The 23,820-nt window shown below is 37.5% G+C and overlaps 1 protein-coding gene across 14 annotated transcripts in view; it reads right to left on the bottom strand.

Moving 5' to 3' along the window:
* Positions 1–217: 217 nt before the first annotated feature.
* The window catches only part of rreb1.S (ras responsive element binding protein 1 S homeolog), a 75,130-nt gene continuing 51,527 nt past the window's right edge, over positions 218–23,820 (bottom strand). For 10 of the 14 annotated variants that reach the window (XM_041567716.1, XM_041567718.1, XM_041567714.1 and 7 more), the window contains 8 exons: positions 22,110–22,160; positions 16,392–16,536; positions 16,074–16,210; positions 12,009–12,198; positions 8,703–11,409; positions 7,044–7,208; positions 4,452–5,198; positions 218–2,132 (listed from right to left, as the gene is read on the bottom strand). In XM_041567716.1, the coding sequence (XP_041423650.1) occupies positions 1,867–2,132; positions 4,452–5,198; positions 7,044–7,208; positions 8,703–11,409; positions 12,009–12,198; positions 16,074–16,210; positions 16,392–16,536; positions 22,110–22,160 (4,408 nt within the window). In that variant the 3' untranslated portion in view covers positions 218–1,866. The remainder of the gene's footprint in view (positions 2,133–4,451; positions 5,199–7,043; positions 7,209–8,702; positions 11,410–12,008; positions 12,199–16,073; positions 16,211–16,391; positions 16,537–22,109; positions 22,161–23,820) is intronic. The other 4 variants (XM_041567725.1, XM_041567726.1, XM_041567720.1 and 1 more) reach the window with 4 other exon arrangements.

The raw sequence follows: 23,820 nt of genomic DNA, 5'->3' as shown, positions 1-23,820 counted from the left end.
TTAAAACTGGATTCATTGAGTTTTTGGAACTTCCTCAATAACGGGTTTCTGGATAATGGATCCCATACCTGTATTGTGCAATGAATCAATTTATAGCAATTGCAACAATGTGGTCTAGTATAACAGTCAGGATGGGCAAAGCCAGTGCAATTAATAAACAGGCATGGCCCTCTGATTGCATTGCTTAACTAGGGAGACATTAAAAAAAACAAACCAGTAAGGTTGAATAGCACAGTGTTATTAAATACTTTGGACAAAGGGATAACTAAAATGCAGTGCTAGGACCTCAAGGTCCAACAAATGTTATTCTTGAGAGCTTGATACAAACTGAGAAGAGCAATTGCACAGCTACAGTAGCCCCCATTTAATCTTAATAACAAATAATTCCCATTCACACTTTTGTATCTATGTGTGTAGATATATATGCAAAAGCAATATATATATATACACACATATAAATACCCCAACACACACATATGAACGCATCATTTTATACACTCGCCTTGAGCTCCAACCCAAAAATCCCCCAGGAGAAGTCTCTTTATACATTTCATTTCTAGCGACTCTAGTTTTACCAGTAGTATGACATTCTTGCCCAAATGTATAAAGGGCCAAGGTAAAGGTAAGGCATGATTACGGATACTGGAAGACAGAACTCTTTGCTTGTTCTCAATAGTCGTCAGGCAGCCATCATGATCTAAATTGTCTGAATTGAGCCTGTCACGCACAGGCATTGGCTTTCCCTGCGACTAGGTTTGATAACAGTACGGTAGGAATGGTGGAATGCACAAACTTGGCAATGGCTAGAATCCGGGGGTTGGAAAAAAACAAATGTCTATACATATATATTAATACCGAGATTCAAAAAAAAGTTTTGAAGGGCAAATATTGCCCAAACAGTTCTGCAAATGCAGAGACATGTACGCTGTTGAATTCAAGCAAACAGAATCAGTATGTAGGCATGGGGGGCAGAGTTAATGTCCACTCGTTAGAATGTTTCTGGTAAATCCACTGTGCTCCATTGGAGGTAGAACAATAACTGAACAATAACACCAATCAGAAAAGGTACGAGTGGAATCAAGTAGCAAAGCTGAAATCGGTTTCATTTTTCCTGGTTGTACAGCACATGCCAATTGTTATGTATTTGTATCCAGAATGTATGAGGCATGACGTCTTCTCATAGTTTATTCCTGTATTGCTAAAATGAGCTGGGAATTCTAGAGAGGAGAGGTCAAGAGTAGAAACGATGATGGCAATTCACTGTGAAACCTCCATTAACGCTCGTTCTTGACTTTCAGTTATTTGCCGTAGCACTGAATGGCTTCCTCATGTGTCCACCACAGGATAGACAGTGTTCTACAAGGGCAAGCTCTGTCACACAAATACAAGTTCATCATAATGCTTAGCTTGAAACAGTCCTCTTTGTATATTTCTTTAAAGTAATATTCTTTCAATAGAATTTTTTTTTTATATATATATATATAGATTTGAAAAACTGAAAAATACGTTTGATACCAAAAGATGTAATAAAGTAGTAAGGCACTCAGAATCAGTATAAAGTTTTTTGCATTTAGCTGAAAGATTATGGCACTTGTTATGGCTTGCCATACTCTCTTAGCTGTAAAAAAAGAAATATTGCTTCAAAAATAATGCTTCTAACAAGATTTTCAGGGTTGTTTCCCACATCACTGGCTCAATTAGCTGGGCCTGGAAAACTCTTACAAGGTAAATTTTTTTTTCCTTGAAACATTTAAAAACTTTTGCAGTTGGAGGTGCTTGACTTTCCATGTCTTTGATCCAATCTACAAAGAAGATGGTTTAGGGATCCTGTCCCAGGTCTTTAGCGCAATTCCTCATGCACGTCTCCTAGCAAGATCTTTTTGCTTCGGGCAAGTTCGGGTTGTTAAGACTAGTGGGTGTATCACATTCATTCTCAGATGTAGGCTGTGTGCTGCTTTGTATGGAGTCTGCATCACTTTCTTCTTCACACCTTGACGGACTGTCGTCCTTGTCACAGTCTTTCCCTGGGTCCTTGACATCTTTCATTTTCTGGTGTATACGCTGATGGCGAACCAGACTGTGTTTCAGAGTGAACGTGCGTTCACATGTCTGACATTTATATGGCCTTTCACCTACACAAAATGATAAGAGAATGAAAAGATATTTCTGGGAGAAATCATTTTCTAATGTTCACCAGGTGAAATCTTTATCTATTACATTCAAGATTATATCACTAAAGCTTTGTATCAGGGATTGCTAGCACAAAGTCCACAAGCTGCAACTGCACTATAACTTCCAGCAGATGATAGCCAAAGCACTCAAATATAGACTGACAGTTATCTTGCTCTTGTATACTACATAATCAGAGTTCCTTTGGTCTTTTGCCTTTATATGATCATGAAACTCCTCAGTGACTTATGAAATCCTTATATATTACAATATGGAGTACAATATATATATATATATATATATATATATATATATATATATATATATATATATATATATATATATATATATATTAAAATATTAACATATCTTAGGGAATGCAGGAAAATCTATACTATGTTACTTGACAAAAGAATTTATAGAAAACTTAAGCTAATAGAGTACTGTTGAAAAATATTGCCTAGGACTCAAATGAATCTTATTGTCATGCTATTTGACTGAATTTCTCTTTGTTACAGAGCACTAAGAATTTGGTCACCAATAATTCTCTTTTAGGATGTCTTGTTTGTACCAACATAGACATTGTAGATCTGACAAAAGACAGACACACAGTTGTTTTAAAGGGTCAACCATAAACACCTGAGATAATGCAGCTTGTATTTTAGTACGTTTTGTTCTATTTTTAAGCTGAAAAGTTGCAAAGAGATCATGGCTTGATGTCACATTTAGGAGCAGATTTATCAAAGGTCGAGTTATAACGTTTTTTTTTTTACCTCGAATGAACTCGAAACTCGAATAGTATCTTATTTAAAAAAAACTCTCAAAAATTACCTCAAAAAAACCTCAAATATTACCGACCCAAAAACTCGAATCGAATTCAACTAAACCTGAATCGAGTTTTTTCTCTGAAAAAAACTTGAATGTCAGGAAGGCTATTAAAGGAAAACTACACCCCCAAAATGAATACTTGAGCAACAGATAGTTTATATCATATTAAGTGGCATAGTAAAGAATCTTATCAAGCTGGTCTATATATTTAAGTAAATATTGCCTTTTTACATCGCTTGCCTTGAATCCTCATTTTGTGATGGTCTGTGTGCTGCCTCAGAGATCACCTGACCAGAAATACTACAACTCTAACTGTAACAGAAAGAAGTGTGGAAGCAAAAGACAGATCTCTGTCTGTTAATTGGCTCATGTGACCTAACATGTATAGTATGTTGGTATGTTTGTGTGTTGAATCGTACGATCCCAGGGGGCAGCCATTATTTTTTAAAATGGCTATTTTCTCTTTATGATTACCCAATGGCACATACTACAAAAAAAGTATATTATAATGAAAATGTATTGAAGCAGGGTTTTACATATGAGCGGTTTGATGCAATATGTTTTTATAGAGACCTACATTGTTTTGGGGGTATAGTTTTCCTTTTACATCTATAAATGGGACACTGGACCTCTGCCATTGATTTTTACATGAACTCGGCAGGTTTTAGGTGGCGCGAATTTAAGTTGTTCCCAGGGTCAAGGTATAATGAATCTCAAATTCAAGTTTCTAACTCGAATTTGTGAGTTTTGACCAAAAATCGAACTCAAAAATGAGATTTAACAATTTGAACCTTAATAAAAAGGGGGGGTGTGTGTTAGTGACATGGTTTTTAAGCGCAAATAGCGGTATCAACTTCTAACATTTTTGTATTAATTTTTGCAAATTCGTATTTTATTAAAAAAAAACAAGGAAATATGATATTCTGCCGTACACCTGCATGTACTGTATACTCTGTATCAGTAGCAGGTTAAGCAATCACTGATATGAAGTGACCTGAACTACCGTATATACTCGAGTATAAGCCGTCCCGAGTATAAGCCGAGGTACCTAATTTTACCTCAAAAAAATGGGAAAGCTTATTGACTCGAGTATAAGCCGAGGGTGAGAAATGCAGCAGCTTCTGGTAAGTTTCAATCAAAAAATTGAGGTTTTCTGCTCCCATTGGAGGTGCCGGCGTCTCGTTTTTGGACGCCGGCAACTATTCTTAGACGCCCGCGACTATTCTTAGACGCCGGCGACTATTCTTAGACGCCGGCGACTATTCTTAGACGCCGGCGACTATTCTTAGACGCCGGCGACCGTTTTTTCGCTTGACCCGAGTATAAGCCGAGGTAGCGTTTTTCAGCATATTTTGGGGGCTGAAAAACTCGGCTTATACTCTAGTATATACGGTATATGAAATGTGAAGTGACCTGAGCTTAGAAAGAGAGAATACCAATTTTAGCATGCTTACCTGTATGAGATCTCATGTGTCTCGTTAAATCCTGCAAGGACCAGAAGCGTTTGCTGCAAACAGTGCATATTTTTTTCCGTTTATCAGCTTTTGAAGATGCCTTTGTTTCATTAGCTTTGGACTCCTCATCATTTTTTTCCAACAATGTCCTTTCTATGTATTCTTCAGCTGAGACAGGGTCGTCTTCCCCCTTATTTTGTGAGTTCAATTCAATCTCCATGGGAGATTGTGATACTTTTAGATCAATAGGGTGCTCTTCCTCCATATCCTCAACTTCTGCCGTGACAATACTCTGAGAAGGATTGCAGGCGGAAGTTAACACACCATTATCATCATCATCATCATCATCTCCATGGCTCTCTGCTCCCTTGTTTTCACATGAATGGGCCTTTTTGTGTCTCCCCAAAGTAGCAGCAAACTTAAAGTTTTTTCCACAAACATCACAGAAGTTGCCATTGCTGCTGGCAGCCTTCTCACTTGCAGATAGTTTGAAGTCCATCAGTTTACTTGCTAAATTAAGATCAAGACTTTTGTTGCTTACAACATCATCTTCTAATTGTGCCTTGTATTCATCTGGTTCAACTTTGGTTTGTTTCTTGTTATCTGGTGGCTGATTTTCCAGCTCTGGATTTTGTGATGCATGATTGCTTTCTTGGGTTTGATCTACTTCTGTTTTATCTTTGTCCACAGATGACAGGTCTAGTGCATCAAGCTCAGGAGAGGACATCTCTGCATCTGATTGGCTATCTGCAACGAAAGTATAGCCCTTGGTTTAAATGACCAGTTTATTATGACGTTTATTAACATTGTACCAGATATTTTGAAGCAGTGATATATAGATTGAGATACAAAAAGTCATCTTGAGTCTTTCAATGGATCTTGATGGGTCCATGCTCCCAAATTTCTATTTAAAGAGGTAGTATACCCCTCACTCATGATGAGTTTGGTGAACAGGGATTGTGCATATGTTTGGCAATAATTTTAAAAACAGAATTCTATGTTATTAGTTAATGTTAGTGAGCTAAAGAGGACAAATAGGGAAATGGAGCTACTTCATGTTTAGTCCTTACAAGGTAGACAATGAGACTGCTAGTGCACAGCTAATCCTCCGCATAATGGTATCCTGTTTATCTGTAGACTAAAATAGTCACAACAAAGGGGGAAAGTAGTAGGGTTTTAGTGGTAATCTAGTTATCCACCACACCTCACAAGGACCAAACAAAGAGTAGCTACAAAAAAACAACAGATTTTTCATTTTTAAAACACTGTGCAGAATGTATGTTCAACAAAAGCCCTATTCATTGGGGAGTATACTTTCTCCTAAATCCCCCCCGATTCATCCCCCACTTCAGTTGTTTTGATTAGAGACAAGGGGAAAGTAAACTCAGATAAATACACACACCAATTATTGCCAGCTGAGAGGTACTTAATATATTTCCCCTTTTCTGTCTGCTGTGACCATCTTTGTTTCATTAATTGTTATCCCATTGCAGTGACCAAAATGCTACACGTCCCATAGAACTTAATTATATGAAAGCAGCACTTCCATAAAACCTACTTTCTGTCAGCAACAAATGATTATATTTCATTTCTTCGTTTTTTGCAGACACTCCATTATCTAGTTAGGGCAGAAGGCTAAACAAAATGTAATGTAACACAACACAAGATAAGTTTAATCTTGAAACAGCAATCTGAATTCCTAGCAATATCAGCAACTTAAGTTCACGAATCAGAAGTTTGGGTTCCCTAGTCTAAAACAATAAAACAATGATATTAATCCGGTTGACTGATGGATTTAGTCATAACACAAACTGTGGAGAATCCTGATTTAATATACATTATTTGGTCTAAATCAAGGATAGACAATGTTTGGCATTCTAGCTATAGAAGAACCTCAACTCCTGGTATTGTTCCAAACCAGCATAGCAGCACAGAAATCCCGGGGTTAGGTATAATTGCAGAATAGTTAGAGCACCAAATGTTGCCTTACCCTGGCAATTTTTTTTCTTTGGGTGAAGGATAATTATATGTTTAGCCTTCATCAAAACATATCTAATGACACAATGAGGTCCCCCTATTTAGGTCACTATAATAAACAATTAAAATGTTTAGAAAATGGTATGGACTATATAAAAGATACTAAAAAAATTAGAGAGTATCAAATATGATGAAAACGCTGAACCCACAACTGAAATCAACAAAGAGGATGTATATTCATTTCACAGACCATGACAGGAAGAACATATGCCTGCCACATGCTTAAAAAAAACAAAGAGACGACTGAGCCTATTATGTCACAATGCAAATCATCCACTACCCCATCCAGAAATAAATAACTTCAAGCCAATTGGAGTTGGGAGGTGGAATTCAAAAGTACAATATTTGCACTTCAGAAATACTTTTACTAATTTTCTAGCCTGGCATTTAAGGCAGGGATGTGCAACCTGCAGCCCTCCAGTTATTTACAATATACAACTCTTTACAACCATTGAATATGCAAAGGTGATGTGAGTTGTTGCTAAGGGATTGAGAACCACAGACTGGACATCCCTGAAAAGATGCAAGAAAGTCTAAACAAGCTAAAACTGCTACCTGTGCTATCATGAGATCCAACATCACTTTCTTTAGACAGGGTAATTAGACCGTTTCTTCGCAATGATAGGTTGGCAACTCCATGCTTACGTAAGAGATGGCGCTCACAGTTAGATTTGGTAGAAAAGAAGGCATCGCACTTTGCACATGGGAAGGGCTTCTGACCTGAAGCAGAAAAAAAAGGTTTATCTGAATTGCTCTTTATTTGTTCCAATTAAACATTCACCTTTTTCAAAGAAGATTTTGTTATAATTGTGGATAATGCATATGTGCAATAGATCTTGCAGTGCTTTATGAGTATGCAGGCTTTACGGTAAAATAATTATTATCAATGAGGGTTAAAGCAGAAGGAGGGGGAGGGAAGCTCAGGGCAATCAATATACTTTGGAAACAAGAGACCTTGTCTAGGCTAGCCACAATAGAAGCATTATAAGCAACAACTCTTCTTTAATCTGCCTCAAGTTCTGCATTTTGCTGGTAATTAACAGCTAAATCTGCATTAGCAGATCTCATGCCCCTAATCCCAATTACTCTCAAACTGCCATGTGACCTCTCTTTGCTTATTTACAGGACTGTCCTTGCATTCTCTGTTTCATCCTTTCGGTTGCAGTGAGAAATGAAACTGCACCCTACAAAATGTCAAAGAAATTACACAGCTACAGTTAAAAAGAACCTAAAAATTAGAGAACGCCAGTCATTACCAATGAAGTGAAAGATAACTGCAACCAAAATAGTGAATAGAACCACAAAACCATCCACTCCGTTTATTAAAAAAAAATAAAAAATTATATATATATATATATATATATATATATATATATATATATATATATATATATATATATATATATATATATATATATATATATATATATATTTATTTATTATATTTGCTTGAAATTGTATTCATTTGATGTGCAACTGGTATGTTTTTATTGGAAAACCCAGATTTGTCAGTGGCTGGTATACTGTATATATATTATACAGTGTACTACGAGATCTACTTGTTTGGTGTGGTCACCAAAGGAACGGATCTTTACCCAATTTGGCCACCAACAGGCTGGGTCAAATGAGTACAATCGTATTGTTTGGCCCCCCTGAAGCAACTACTGGATAATAACAGGTGCCTAGGGAGACCTTCAGGAGAGAAACACACCAAGTATAAAGCGATCCTCTCCCAACAGTATGTTCTAACCCAGTGATCCCCAACCAGTCCCTTGGTTGTTGCGCTCAGTGGTCTCAAAGCAGATGCTTATTTTGGAATACCTGGCTTGGGGGCAAGTTTTTGTTTGTATAAAACCCAGGTGTAAATAAAGCCTCCTTTAGACTGTTAGTTCACATAGGACCTACCAAATAGCCAATCACAGCCTTTATTTAGTATCCCCTGGGACATTTTTCATGCTTGTGTTGTTCCTGAATACTTTTTACATTTGAATGTAGCTCACAGGTAAAATAAGGTTGGGAACATCTGTTCTAATACATACAGTATCTGCTTGATTTTCAACCCGTTATTGCCAGGTCGGAAGATCCCCATAAATGGGTCAGTAAGCTGTTGACTTGGTTAGACATCTTGCCCTATGCCAGCAATAAATTTTATATAATTACACAATGAATTCCTCTTTTGTATGTTAGCATATTTTTTACCTTGGAAGTTCTTACCTGTGTGAGTGAGCATATGTCTTTGCAGAGAGCTGGCCCAGGGAAAAACGCGAGGACAGTACGGGCAGGTGATTTTCTGTAAAGAATTAGAATAGGAATTCCTTTTCCCTCTTTTATCTTCACCGCTGTCTCGGTCTTCCTCACTGGTTCCAATTTGGTCTATGCTATGTTTGAGGTCCTCAGTAGATTGAAGGAAAGGACTGAACTTATTAGTGTCTGTAGTGGCTAGCATTTTTTCAATACTTGCAAATTCTCCGCTAGACTCAAGATCTAGACTAGGAGCTGTTTTCAGCTTTTTTTTTGTTCCTTTCTTTCTACCTCGTTTTTTTGCTCCTAAGATAACAGCATCATTGCTGTCTGAAATAGCTGGGGTTGCAGCAGGTTGGGGAGTATTGCACGAAGCAGCAAGTTCTTTGTGAGCGATTGTCGTTTTGGAAGACCCGGATCGGTCAATGGTTGGTAAAATATTGGCATTTACCTGAGAAGCTTGATTTGTGATCTCAGTCTTTAACAAAGCAGATGCAGATGATACGGATGAAATTATCTGTGCAATGGATGCTAGGGGAGGAAGTTCTTTAGACACTGGAGGCTTTGGCAAGAGAGGTGGTGGTTTAGGCCTCAATGGGCGCAAAATTGTTGCACTACCCAGAACCGCCGGAGAAATTATAGGGACTGTCAATTGCAAAGGAGCTTTTAATGAGTTGGAATGTATGACAGCTGTAGCTTTGTCCGGGTTTTCATTGGCACTTATGGAAATAGGGCATGGTTGGCAGTTGTATAATGGTCCAGCCGACACAGGTGGAGTCACTGTATTTTTTGGGTGAGTCTGAGAATCTTCTTTGTCCTGTTTTGCTTGTTTAGGGATGGAAAGATCAATAGGCTCCATGATGTCCTCATATAAGACTGCAGATGAGCCATAGATATTTTCCTGCTTGATTGGGAGAGCACTGGAAGTCTTATTCTTTTGTGAAAAATCCAAAGGCTCATCAAGATCTATAGGATAGCTGGTATTAGGTTCGAGTTTTAATGAACAATTTGTCACCCCACCAGGAAGAAAGCCATTACAGGATGCCAAATATGCTGTAGGCTTTCGATCAAGGTAAGTGCTATCCCCCAAAACTGGGGTGCTTGATTTAATATGCTCAGGATTACACTCTACAGTTAAAATATGACTCTCAATTTCTTTCTCTTGCACATTCTGGTGTTGTTTAAGTATGTGGTGTATGCAATTTCTTTTAGCAGAAAATGCAGTTCCACACTCTTTGCATTCAAATGGCTTCTTTTTCTGAAAATTGTTGTGGGTCCTCATGTGTATATGAAGGGCACGATAGTTTTTCAAGTCCTCACCACAGCATTTGCAAACAGTATCTGGTGAACAGAGCACATCCACCATTTCAGCTGTGTTTGTAGATATATAATCAATATTCTTTTCAATGTCTTTTCTGGTCACTTTAAAGTGTTTCTTACGGAGGTGTCTCTCGCAGTTGGCTTTTACAGTAAAAGGGTAATGGCAAATCTTACATACATATGGCCTTTCTCCACTATGCGTGCGCAAGTGACGAATTAATGCTGCTTTGTCAGCTGCAATATAGTCACAGATGTTACATTGATATGGTGATATCCCTAAGTGGGTACGGATATGAGCCCTTAAAAGACCTGAGAATGTAAATACCTGATCGCAAAACCGACAAGGATAGAAAACCTTTTTTGCTGGGGTTGTTTTTTTATTGTTTCCTCCAAAAATAATTGCTTTCAGATCACCTTCGGTTGCTTCTTGCTTTATTTTCGAGTCTAAATCCAAAGGCATGAATGCTTCTATAATACTGTCCTGTTCAAGTTGAGTTTTTATCTCACACTGACTCAGAGCACCAGTGTTTGGTAACTGTGAATTCTGAGTTGAAGAGCTGCCATTAGTTTCAGACCTTGACTGTAAAAATATGGCGTTGGTAGGAGATTCCACTGCACCCTTATTCCTTAGTTGCAGGGGAGGAAGGCTCGGGCTGATGGAGCCTGGTGATGCCTGTTGAGTGTTTACAATAGGGGGTGGAGTAGAGGAAGCAACAACTGTACGAGGTGCCACCAGTGGTTTTGGTTTCAGTAGAGGCATGTGCTTGAAGGCTTGAGGCTGAGTGCTGCCAGGTAAAGTTTTTGCCAGGGGGGTGAATCTAATTTGTGGGGGAGCCGAGGCTGCCATCTTTAATATCTGCTGAATATCAGCAAGCTCACCAGAGATGGGTTTCACAACAATGCTGTTGTCAGGTTGTATGGTAAAGCCCTTTTGAAAAGGCTGAAGAGAAAGCAGCTTCATATTCTCTTTCATTGGAGGAAGAATTGAGAATGAGCCAGACACAGAAGGCGCTTCTAGAGGTGATATTTTCAGTAAGCTTACACTACCAATGTCCTGAGATAGGTTACTCTTCAAAGCTTCTAGCCGCATTGCCTCAAAGCAGTCTGGCATGTAGTCTTCCTGGCTAGCAGGCTTGACATCTTTGGTGTGCTGCAGGCCCAGGGCTGCCATATATGCTTTCTGGTCTTGAGCTTCTTCTGTTGCATCTTCATTATTGTGCTTACTGTTAAGTTGTCCTTTTTGATGAGTTTCCATGTGCAGTTTCAAAGCAGAGATCACTGGAAATGCTTTATTGCAAGTTTCACAGATGAAGCGATGTAAATCACTGATGCATCTTCTTAGATTTGTCTCACACCAGACCTATTCCAAATGAGACAGAGGAGGCAAGGCATAAAGATAATTAAAACATTTGGAATATTGGGGTTTAAATTCTGATAACAGATTAGAAAATTGAATACATTGACATTAACCCATATCAATATGTACTTAATCAGAGTAGGTGAATACAATTCCAGAGGTTACTTTTATGTACAGTTATGCTATATGGTTCAATAGTAATTGGTAACAGCAATTCTCCTTGAGAGTGACAGGGTTAAACATCTATCTAGGACTAAGGGCAGGCCAGGGGTTTTTCTCCAGATGCCATTTAAAGCCCTGTGCACTGGGGATTATGGTGATAAGCCCTTTACTGCTATAGAAACCCAAAGAGCATTGCATGTAGAACTCTAGTCTATTGCACAGAGCATAAAGCTGACCATCTTCCTTTGTATTCTCATTTTTAAATAGCAGCTTAACACAAGAAGCACTGCATTTTTGGAGATGCTTGTCCTGTCTTTAAAAAATGAGATTAGCACTCTTGATTTTATACCAATTACAAATAATTATGTAAATCTACACACACATTAACACCATTAACAGACAATATAAGAGAATAATTATTAATATTAGAGTGTCTGTACCTGAGAAATAATAGGAAACTTCCTGCAGGAAAAGTCAGTGAAACTCAAATCATTAAATCCAGCAGGGATGTTCGGGTTACTCTGAATGAATGGTTTTCCAGATGCATCTTTAGGGAGAATCTTGTGGATTACAGCGTTGTGGCGCAACATACCTCGATGGGTACGAAATGAAATGCAACAAATATCACACCTACAAAAAAGAAATAATAAAACATCAGATTATAACACAAGGACCACGTTAAAAACAGACAAACTGACAGGCATCTGGTCCACATGAACTATAATAAAGAATTTGCAGAGCAAGGCATTGTTAAGGTAAGCTTCAGCACAGACGTTCACGGACCAACTGGATGTCTGAAACACACAAGCCTTCACTATACTGCTAAAAAGCATTTTGGTAAAAAAAAGAACTTTATGAGACCATTTGGGAATGTGGAAAGCTAAAGTTAACAACTGCAAAGGACCAAAAAAACCACACCACATAGTCTCCCTAAATAACATTATACCAATAATTATGTCTTGGTGAATTAATTGTAAAGAACAGACTGCATCCGATTAGAACTTGATTTATAAAACAATAATTAAATCATTCTATTTCTCCCTCCCTGACAAAAGTCAATATATTGCTCAAAGCCAACAAAAAATCTTAGTTGGACCTAAATTAAGTGGACCTAAAAAAAAGCATGTTAATCTGGAGGAATATAACCCTCCATAAAAATATGTCCTGGCTATCTTCTGTAACGTCTGTGCTGAGGATTGTTTTGCTTTAACTCATCTCTATCAACACTTGTACCAACCCCTACCAAGAAGGTCACAATTCTAATTGCTGCAGTCCCTTCTATTGGATGAGACTTATTCCAATTTGACACATCAGGTAAACAAATCGCAGCTGTATCTAGAGAGTTGAAATAATACACCTCTTGGATTTGAACTCAACACCCATTGATGTGTCTTTAAACTCATAGCCTTTCTGGAAAGCCAACAAAAAAAGACATGACCCAGAATCACCTTGAACTACCTTTAACATGGACATTTTACTACAAACAGTATAATTTCTAATCTGTAATTTAAGGGCATTTAGGGTAATTGTAAAGACTGGCAATTTTAGGAGAACTGCAGTATTTGCAACTCTTTTATGAGCCTATCACTTCATAGGGCAGAATGCACTTGCCTACTCAAAGCAGTCAAATGCATTCTGATGAACGGATACATGTATCATGTTTGATAAATAGATCTCTATTTGTTATACAATTTTTTACCAGGAAAATTTTCTTGGCAGTCAGGAAAGTTTAGCAAAATTCTGAGAATATTGAACCAATTGAAATTTGATAAATTAAAGCATCTCCATTACAAGTAAAGTGACCAGTGACTGATGGTAGTAATGGGCGAATTATTTCAATTATGTTTTGCTAAAAATGTGACAAATGGTGAAAATTCGCTAAACGCCTGTCAATGGGGAAATAAGGAGACAATTTTCGCCCATTAACAATGAAGGTAAACACACCAATTAATACACATAGGTCCAGATTTTCATGGCCAAAATCTTTCAGCACAAGCAGTGAATATCCACCAAAAGGGCAGGCTGTAATGGACTACATTCTACACAAAATGTAAAAAAAGTTTAATTCAGGAATTGCATTGCTAACATGCTTATATTGAGAACTTTATCACAGGATATATTAGTCCTGAATACAACTATTCTATATTATTTTACTATGTAGTCCAGTCCTATCTGCTTGTTTTCTATTTTACATTTCATAAATGTCAAAATGGAACATTCCTACCTAAACAGGTAAGGGCAGACAGGCATTAAGAACATTAGGTTCTAGATACCAATCAAATCAGGCTTACATTTTTATGGAGTCTGTGATACAATACTTTCATTCTGTTCAAGTTATGCTGACTGGACATCTTGAAAATCAAAATGCGAAAGCTATTGGTATACAATATGTATTTAAAGGTATTCGGACATTGATTTTTTTGTAGTTGTAGTTTTTATTTCTAAATTACACTGTTTACACTGAAAATAATCCACTCTACAATATAAAATTTCATTCCTGAACCTAGTAAGTGTATTATTTTTTAGTTGTAATATTGGTGTGTAGACAGTCATCGCAGGTCATTTTGTCTGGCCATGTGCTTTTAGAAAGAACCAGCACTTTAGGATGGAACTGCTTTCTGACAGGCTGTTGTTTCTCCTACTCAATGTACCTGAATGTGTCTCAGTGGGACCTGGATTTTACGATTGAGTGCTGTTCTCAGATCTACCAGGGAGCAGTTATCTTGTGTTAGGGAACGGTTATCTGATTACCTTCCCATTGTTCTGTTGTTAGGCTGCTGGGTGGGGGGGTGAGGGAGGGGGTGATATCACTCCAACTTGCAGTAAAGCAGTAAACTGAAGTTTATCAGAGCACAAGTCACATGACTGGGGGCAGCTGGGAAACTTACAATATGTCTAGATTTCAGATTTAAAAATTAAACATAAAAAAAACTGTTTGCTCTTTTGAGAAATGGATTTCAGTGCAGAATTCTGCTGGAGCAGCACTATTAACTGATGCGTTTAAAAAAAAAAAAAACATTTTTCCCCATGACAGTATCCTTTTAATGTATTCTGCCTAATGCACAACTCAGATAAAATTATCTAGGAAAAACAAGTGTGAAAAATACAGTGCCAAACATGGAAATTCTTAGAATCTGACCAGTAAGAAACACTATGAGACAATATTTGCAGGGGAGGGGGCATAAATTTGCACAGAACAATGATTGACTTCACCTTTATCACCATTTCACGTGATTTAGAGACAACAAGCAGCAGGCAACACATATGACATATTCATGCAAAAGCCTCTTCTATCATCTTGCAGTATATAAATACACGTGCACACACATATCCCATCTTCTTTTACTCAGAAACCATATCATTAGGGCCTCCTATTTTAAGGCTGCCGGTTATAGAATGGGCATGCTGCCACTTACATTCCAGACACAAGGATACTGTTTTGGTGTGACCCATACACAGGGAATTACAAGGCTCTATTATAAATCACAGATTTATGCTATTAACACATTGGATACGTTTTTAATGTGGAAGCAATAAAGCTTCATTTTTTATTTGTTTATTTTTTTTAAAGGTAGGATATCGTCCCAACTATTTTCACAAATTGATAATAAGAACTAAAATGCGATGTGATATAACATGTGATATAGTAGCTCTATACTACTACTGTGACAACAGCAGTAGCTCTGTGGGACAGAGACACTCAGTATCACCACTGACTTGTATGGCAATTCTTTATGGCCTTCAATTAAAGTACTTTTGTTTATTAGGAGCTTTTTCCTCAGAACTGCTTCATACCACTGCAGTGCTACATACAGAGATATAGCAGCCTAAGCAGACAATGCAACATACACAGACATTTATAGCGACACACATTTAGAGCACAGTGATGGGGGGTTTTCGGCTGCTTTTAACCCAGCTAACCCTTCTGGTTAGTTTGACAGCATTAAAGGGTAGTAACAGTAAATTGCCTCAAAAGCATTTACAAATAATTTGAAATGCATTTGAAAAAAATGTACCCATGGGGTTTTTTTTTCTGGTAGGGCTTTTAGGGGGCAGTTCATGAATGTGTGTGTGTGTGTGTGTGTGTGTGTGTGTGTGTGTGTGTGTGTGTGTGTGTGTGTGTGTGTGTGTGTGTGTGTGTGTGTGTGTGTGTGTGTGTGTGTGTGTGTGTGTGTGTGTGTGTGTGTGTGTGTGTGTGTGTGTGTGTGTATACACACACACACACACACTGTATACACAAGAGACTGTGTGTAAATGACATATACAAGATTACATACTTAAAACGCATAATACATATCTAAATCGCTGGCTACACTCTGCTTTACACTTCCATTACAAACTATAATAACTCTTCTCACTTTGATGTTAGTGCATTAGTGAATATTTATTAGTGAGCCATGAATATGGCTTGTTCCAAGAGACGTTAAGGTTTTAGATGCATCTCTTACAATCTGCAACTGGGTAAAAACAAAACATCACAAAGCAAGTCATGTGCAATTCCTTACTTAAGAGAGGCTTCAGGATGCAGTTCCATGTGACTATCCAGATCTGATTTGCAGGAAAATTCTTTAGCGCACACAAGGCAATGCACAATATCTTCTGTCTTCTTCAGTGGCTCTACAGCTTGAATCTCTTCAACAACCTAAAGGAAAAGAGTAAGAAATATGACATGAGAAATTAATCTTTTGTTATTTAGTCACATTTATAAGAAGCTATTGTCATCAAGGCTAGGCAGAGAGCTGCAGATGCAACAGTAGCAAAAACCACTTATGACCTTTAATTTTACATTTAAAAGCAGAGAAGAATAAGACTGTTAATATTACCTTTTTTGCTGACGGGGTTTCTTCTTTCTCTGCTTCCACTTCAGAACTTAACTTCCTTTTTGTTGACAGTCTCCTTCGTTTTTGGGGTGAAGGTGGACTTGTAGTAACTGCAACATTTGGGTCCTTTTCGTGTATCTTCATATGCCTAAACAATAATGGTGCATGTTAACAGAAAACATAATTACTAATTCAGCTACAGTGGTGTGAAAAACTATTTGCCCCCTTCCTGATTTCTTATTCTTTTGCATGTTTGTCACACAAAATGTTTCTGATCATCAAACACATTTAACTATTAGTCAAAGATAACACAAGTAAACACAAAATGCAGTTTTTAAATGAGGGGTTTTATTATTTAGGGAGAAAAGAAATCCAAACCTGTGTGAAAAAGTAATTGCCCCCTGAACCTAATAACTGGTTCGGCCACCCTTAGCAGCAATAACTGCAATCAAGCGTTTGCGATAACTTGCAACGAGTCTTTTACAGCGCTCTGGAGGAATTTTGGCCCACTCATCTTTGCAGAATTGTTGTAATTCAGCTTTATTTGAGGGTTTTCTAGCATGAACCGCCTTTTTAAGGTCATGCCACAACATCTCAATAGGATTCAGGTCAGGACTTTGACTAGGCCACTCCAAAGTCTTCATTTTGTTTTTCTTCAGCCATTCAGAGGTGGATTTGCTGGTGTGTTTTGGGTCATTGTCCTGCTGCAGCACCCAAGATCGCTTCAGCTTGAGTTGACGAACAGATGGCCGGACATTCTCCTTCAGGATTTTTTGGTAGACAGTAGAATTCATGGTTCCATCTATCACAGCAAGTCTTCCAGGTCCTGAAGCAGCAAAACAACCCCAGACCATCACACTACCACCACCATATTTTACTGTTGGTATGATGTTCTTTTTCTGAAATGCTGTGTTACTTTTACGCCAGATGTAACGGGACGCGCACCTTCCAAAAAGTTCAACTTTTGTCTCGTCGGTCCACAAGGTATTTTCCCAAAAGTCTTGGCAATCATTGAGATGTTTTTTAGCAAAATTGAGACGAGCCTTAATGTTCTTTTTGCTTAAAAGTGGTTTGCGCCTTGGAAATCTGCCATGCAGGCCGTTTTTGCCCAGACTCTTTCTTATGGTGGAGTCGTGAACACTGACCTTAATTGAGGCAAGTGAGGCCTGCAGTTCTTTAGATGTTGTCCTGGGGTCTTTTGTGGCCTCTCGGATGAGTTGTCTCTGCGCTCTTGGGGTAATTTTGGTCGGCCGGCCACTCCTGGGAAGGTTCACCACTGTTCCATGTTTTTGCCATTTGTGGATAATGGCTCTCACTGTGGTTCGCTGGAGTCCCAAAGCTTTAGAAATGGCTTTATAACCTTTGAAATTTAACTCAGGTGTGATAAACCACAGTTAAGTTATTTTTTAACAAGGGGGGGCAATCACTTTTTCACACAGGCCCATGTAGATTTGGAATTTTTTTTCTCCCTTAATAACGTAAACCTTCATTTAAAAACTGCATTTTGTGTTCAATTATGTTATCTTTGACTAATAGTTAACAGTTTTTAACGAGCAGAAACATTTAAGTGTGACTTTATATAACAATGAATGCCACCTTATTGATCCAAGGATAGCTTGTACGTCTCAACTTAAAATAAAATACATTTTATTTAAAGAAAAAACACATTTAAATAGCCATGTTTATGTATATAAAAAAATTCTGTAGTAGAAAGCATCCAGCATTCAGTCTCACAAAGTTTAAGGGTTTAAGAAAACACAAGCTGTGTTAAAGAAATCAACAGGTTTGGACAGGACAGAAGTTACTCAAACAACTCCCCCTTCCTCTCACAGACAGGCACGTTTCTCATTGCTGAGCAAAATGAAAGCCTAAGACATTTCAGAATGCATTTTTGTAGTTAATCACATATGCTGCAAGATGGTGAGTTTTAGAATTGTTTAGGCACTCTCCAGAATGATCCTAGCATGACTCAAAACCCCTTTTCCCTGTGCCCAAGAGATGCCAGAACCCTGAACAGCTGCAGAATGCTGCATACAGTGGGACAGTGTTTGTCAGGGCAGCTGCTGTTGGACATGAAGTAAGAAGAGTAATAACCATGTGGTACAAAGACTTACTTGGCAATGTATATCTGCCTTATGAAAGAATTCATATTAACCCCATATTGCAAGAATGGAGGGGGGAAAGCCAAATGGGGACTTTGCCAAATGGGTAAAAAAAAAAAAAAATTACAGACGAGGCAAGCAGAATATTTATACTTTTCTTTATTTTTAATGTTAATGGGGTAGATCAGCTTCCAAAACGGTTTCAACTTCCAACACTTTGTTTTCAAACAAGTGCTCTTAACGGGTTTGTGTTTTTGACCCGTTTTCTGTTTAACTTTATTTCTCACTTTGTTTCCCAGTACAGTATAGGACCTGAATCCTCAGGACCTGGCGTTTTCCAGATAACGGATCTTTCTGTAATTTGGATCTTCACACCTTAAGTCTGCTAGAAAATTAGAAAATCATGTAAACATTTAATAAGCCCAAGAGGCTGGTTTTGTTTCAATAAGGATTAATAATATCTTAGTTTGGATTAAGTACGAGCTACAGTTATATAATTTTATATATATATATATATATATATATATATATATATATATATATATATATATATATATATATATATATATATATATATATTGTAACAATCCGACGTTGATCCGGCGTTTCGGCTACAACTCTAGCCGTCCTGAGGACGGCTACAGTTGTAGCCGAAACGTCGGATCAATAAATCACAGCCTTTGCGGCTTTCTTTTGAAGTCCTGTGAGTGCGGTTTTTTTTTGTTACAATATAATACTATTCGTTTACCAGCACCTGGCCAGTTATTTACAAGGAAGGTGTGCACCTCTTTGGACTCTCTCTCTCTCTCTCTCTCTCTCGGAAAAATAAATGTTTAAAAATTTGGATTATTTGATTATAATGGTGTCAATGGGGTGTATATATAGCAAAGAGTTAAGTTAGAGATCACCACAGTCCTCTCTAGAGTCAAATTCTGCCACTCTCCATTCATTTCTATGGGATATTTAAAAGTGTAATGAAAGTGAAAGTTCATCCTTTGATAAATACGCCTTTCAAAATCCCATAGAAATGAATGGAGAGTGACGGGAATTTCACTCTAGCAGACTGTGGAGATCTTTAACTTCACTCTTTGATAAATGTATCCCTATGTGAGACGTCCCTTTTGTAATTCAGAGGTTTGTGGAGAACAAGTTTCCGGATAATGGATTCCATACCTGTAGTAGCTCAGAACAGGGTGAGTGGGAGGGGTCCAGCACTTTCTAATCAACTTAATTAGCTTCAACCCTACTAAGCACTCCTTGAGAATGATACAATTATCTAACGCTAATTACAAATATATCAAATACTATAGTCTGGTTTACGGAGATCCAGGCCTGGACTGGCAATCTGTGGGTTCTGGCAACTGCCAGAGGGGCTGCCATAGAAAGTCAGTATTTAGTAAGCTGGTGGGGCTGTTTCGGCCTCTGTGTACCTGAAATGGCAGGACCTATTTTAATGCTCAGTCTGGACCTGCTGAGATCATACTGAAGACACTCGCATCACAGAACTTGTGGGAGAGTAAAAATCCTGGTTGAAAAAACCCCCCAGTATATTCTCCACTACCTGTCTATGATTTCAATCATCTCAACACTGTATTCAAAGTTCCACCAGGCGAGTTCAGTCATGCTCCTCCCTTGGGCAACCACGGAATTGCATAAGCCCAGTAATGAATGATGCACACTACCTTAGAAATGTTCGAAAGTCAAACATGCAAAGGATTCCACACAGGCATAACTGGTACACGTTATATATGGTGAACCAACCACACAATAGGCCTGAATAACAGCCTCTGCTCACCAGCTCAGCAAGAAAGGCTTTGTGAATAGTCAACAACACGTAACCCTTGGGTTGGGGAATTGTTGATGTGGTTTAACATTAATATGAAAGATTTCTTCTTACATCTGACATTATCTGTACACGTACACTACTCCTTTCCAAAAACTACCTCTACAGGCCTCTTCTTCCTGGGAGCCCTTCGAATGCAATTCTGAGATGTGCAGTTACACATTTTGAGGCATTTACTGGAATATCATGGCTATACTCATTCAGGGCGTAAGAATAAACCTTGGAGAAAATGCATTTGTGACTTAGCTACAAAATCAGCCATAATTACGAATGAGATTTTGAGGTTGGATGCTGCAGAATACAGTTATAACATCCATCTTAGATGATCAGGAAAATATCTTCTTTAAATGGATACAGTCATCAAACAATGTTCTTTTTTATACATTGTATAAATTGTGCAGTGCAATTTTTTTACAAAACAAAGTCATCCAGTTCATAATTACAAATTTAAAATGTACTGTTTTTTGGCTCCTGTTTATCTAATACTACTTATGTCTCCTATCATTCCTTCAGATTAGTCAGTTCAGTTTAGTCTGTTTCCAAGTCTCTTTATAGTGGACTGTGTGAGTCAAACATTCAACTAGTATGTAATTTGGACACACACACACACACAGATGACCTACTTGCACTTTTGGGTCTACAAATTTATTCACTACAGGAAACGTTGGTACCATCTTGTTCTGGGTTTTGTGATAACCCAAAATATTTATTGATGTTATATTAACTGTCACACTCTCTCTCTCTCTCTCTCTCTCTCTGGCTCACTTATAAACACTGGGCAAATTTGCAACATGGCAGAACCTATAACAAGTAATTCAGTTTTGTTCAGACAGATTCAGGAAGGCCGCTGAAATATGACTGGTTACCATAAGTTACTGCACTAGTGCACATTCTCCCCTTTTTAGTAGATAACCTCCCTCTGTCTATGGAGATGTATTTCAGTAAATGTATTCTAAATGCTAGCAACTATGCTAGAGCACTTCTATAAACATGGTATCCCACAGACAACGTATTCATTTGATTTATTACAGAGGCAAAGTAAAGTTAGTCATATAGCTGATACAAAAATGGTTCTCTATACAAACAAGTAAATGCCTATTGAACATGTAAAATTCCTAAAAATGATTAAAACCCCTCTAATCCCAATCTCTACTGCCTTTAAATATAAAATGCACAAATGTCACTAGCAGTGGTGGGTGCTTTCCATTCTATTTAATTCCTTATTCTGCTACGAGACAGATCAAAGTTAACTGTTGAATGTTACTAACTTTTAGTGTGTTATAGAATCACCAATTTAAAGCAACATTTCAATTGGTTTTCATTATTTATTTTTTATAGTGTTTTCATTATTTGCCATTTTCTTCTGACTCTTTCCAGCTTTTAAAAAGGGGGTCACTGACCCCATCTAAAAACAAATACTCTGAAAGGCTACAAAAGTATTGTTATTGTTAAATTTTGATTACTCATCTTTCTATTCAGGCCATCTCCTATTTATATTCCAGTCTCTTATTGAAATCAATGCATGGTTGCTAGGATAATTTGGACCCTAGTTACCAGGTTGCTGAAATTTCCAACTGGAGAGCTGCTGAATAAAATGCTAAATAATTAAAAAAACTAAGAAATAAAAACCAATTATGTCTGAATATCACTCTCTACATCATACTAAAAGATGAACAACCCATTTAAGGTAGGGAGCATGGAATGGATACCCAAGCATGCAAACATGTATAGGGATGCTCTGATTTTGTTTGTCTCCAACAAATAGAGGAAAATGACCTTTTAAGGAGAGAGATGAAATAGGATATGGCTCTGTTTCCTAGTTCCAGCCTGTTGGGTAAAAAAAACAGGTCAGGCAAGTTTTGTTTCTTTTGATTCTGGTTGTTATGTGAACAGAGGTGAAAGCCCAGTTAAAAGATATATGACAGACTGGATGTTAATAATTACTTTTTTCAAGGAAAAGTCACATTCACTTTAAATTTTTGTTAATCGGTTTCCACTCCACAATTTTAAGTCCCAATGTCACTACACCAGAGGCAGGACACCATCTTTGCAAGTGCAAACCAATTCAAGGTAATCCTTAATAATAAACAAGAGGGCTTATTAACTAAGAAGTACAATAAAATCAGCATAACAGCTCAAAATTCTGGTACATATACCAGTGGCACAGGTTTGTAAGCTGCGTGCAAATGGGCTTTGAAAGGTGCAAAAGGACAGGACACTGGCTTGCAATTAAAGAAATGTGGGATTCAACTGGTGCAACATCAATGCAAAGAGATCCTGTACCTACTGCTTGGTCAATTGCCTGCATTTCACAGGTATTCAGGCAGACAGTTATTTAGCTTCTGTTAGGCACTGCAGTGTGTTCATTTTAGAGACCTTTTATTGTAGAGGCAAATTCATATTAGTAGTATTATTTATGTACACAGGGTATGTGCAAATAATTATAATAATTATTATTATTATTATTATTATTATTATTAAAACATGGTTTACTTTTTCACCAAAGCAAAATTACTTCACACTATATTATCACACATTGTTTTAGCAAAGAAATGTATTCTGGTAACAGTATCCCTAAACTATAATCAGCCTCATTTGGCATTCATTTATATTACCTACTCCATGTCAGAAAAAGCATCAGTAGGCAGCATTGAATCATTGAGCTACATCAAGAAAAGACTTTGTAAGTGCCTCAAACCTAAAATGTTTATCTTTTTCAAGAACATAACAGTGGTGATCTACCAATCTCATTCTAGCATGTAACACTTGGTCCTGAATCATGTGGCTCAGGAATATAGAACAACTTTGTATTTGCCCTTAACAGTTAAGGTTTTTTAAATATTTTTCCAGCTGTAAAACAAAACAAAAAGTAAAACATTTGCCTTATTTACCATTCATTTGAGAAACCTTAAAACTATGTGCTTTTTCAAAGGTCCATGCGATGAAAGATATTATTCCATCTAATTACTCTATTAAGATTTACTTAGTTGGTCAGCAGTATGTAACTCAAAATAGAGTATGCCCCCATAGCTACACAACAGCTTGTTTATATAAACTATAGTTGTGTTTCTGAAGCAAACACACACATTTTCCCAGTACAGGGCAACAGTACATTATACTGTCTTTCAATTAAAACAAATTTTTTTGATGTTACTGTTCCTTTAAGCACAAATAAATGGAAAAATGTGTGCCGTGACCTAATGGAATTTAGATGATAATGCTGTTAATATTGGTGTATCCTGTGCAAGTTGTAGTGGTATGAAACATAGAGAGCACCCAAAATTCATCCTGGAATGCTAGAAAAAAAACATTGCAATGTACATCCACATGTTGCAGATTGCACTGGAAAAGACATGCTAAGTTAAGTGATACAATTTAGTGTTACAATATTTTTATTGTTCACTCGTTTTTCGTTAATCTTATACATAAATAGTGGCAAAGTATATATTGGCATATAATCCAGCCAGAGGAGTTACTTTATGTTCCA

This window comes from Xenopus laevis, chromosome 6S (assembly GCF_017654675.1).
Source record: "Xenopus laevis strain J_2021 chromosome 6S, Xenopus_laevis_v10.1, whole genome shotgun sequence".
Lineage (NCBI taxonomy): Eukaryota > Metazoa > Chordata > Amphibia > Anura > Pipidae > Xenopus > Xenopus laevis.
The sequence above is the reverse complement of the archived record's forward strand: the minus strand, read 5'-3'. Positions and strand labels throughout refer to the sequence as shown.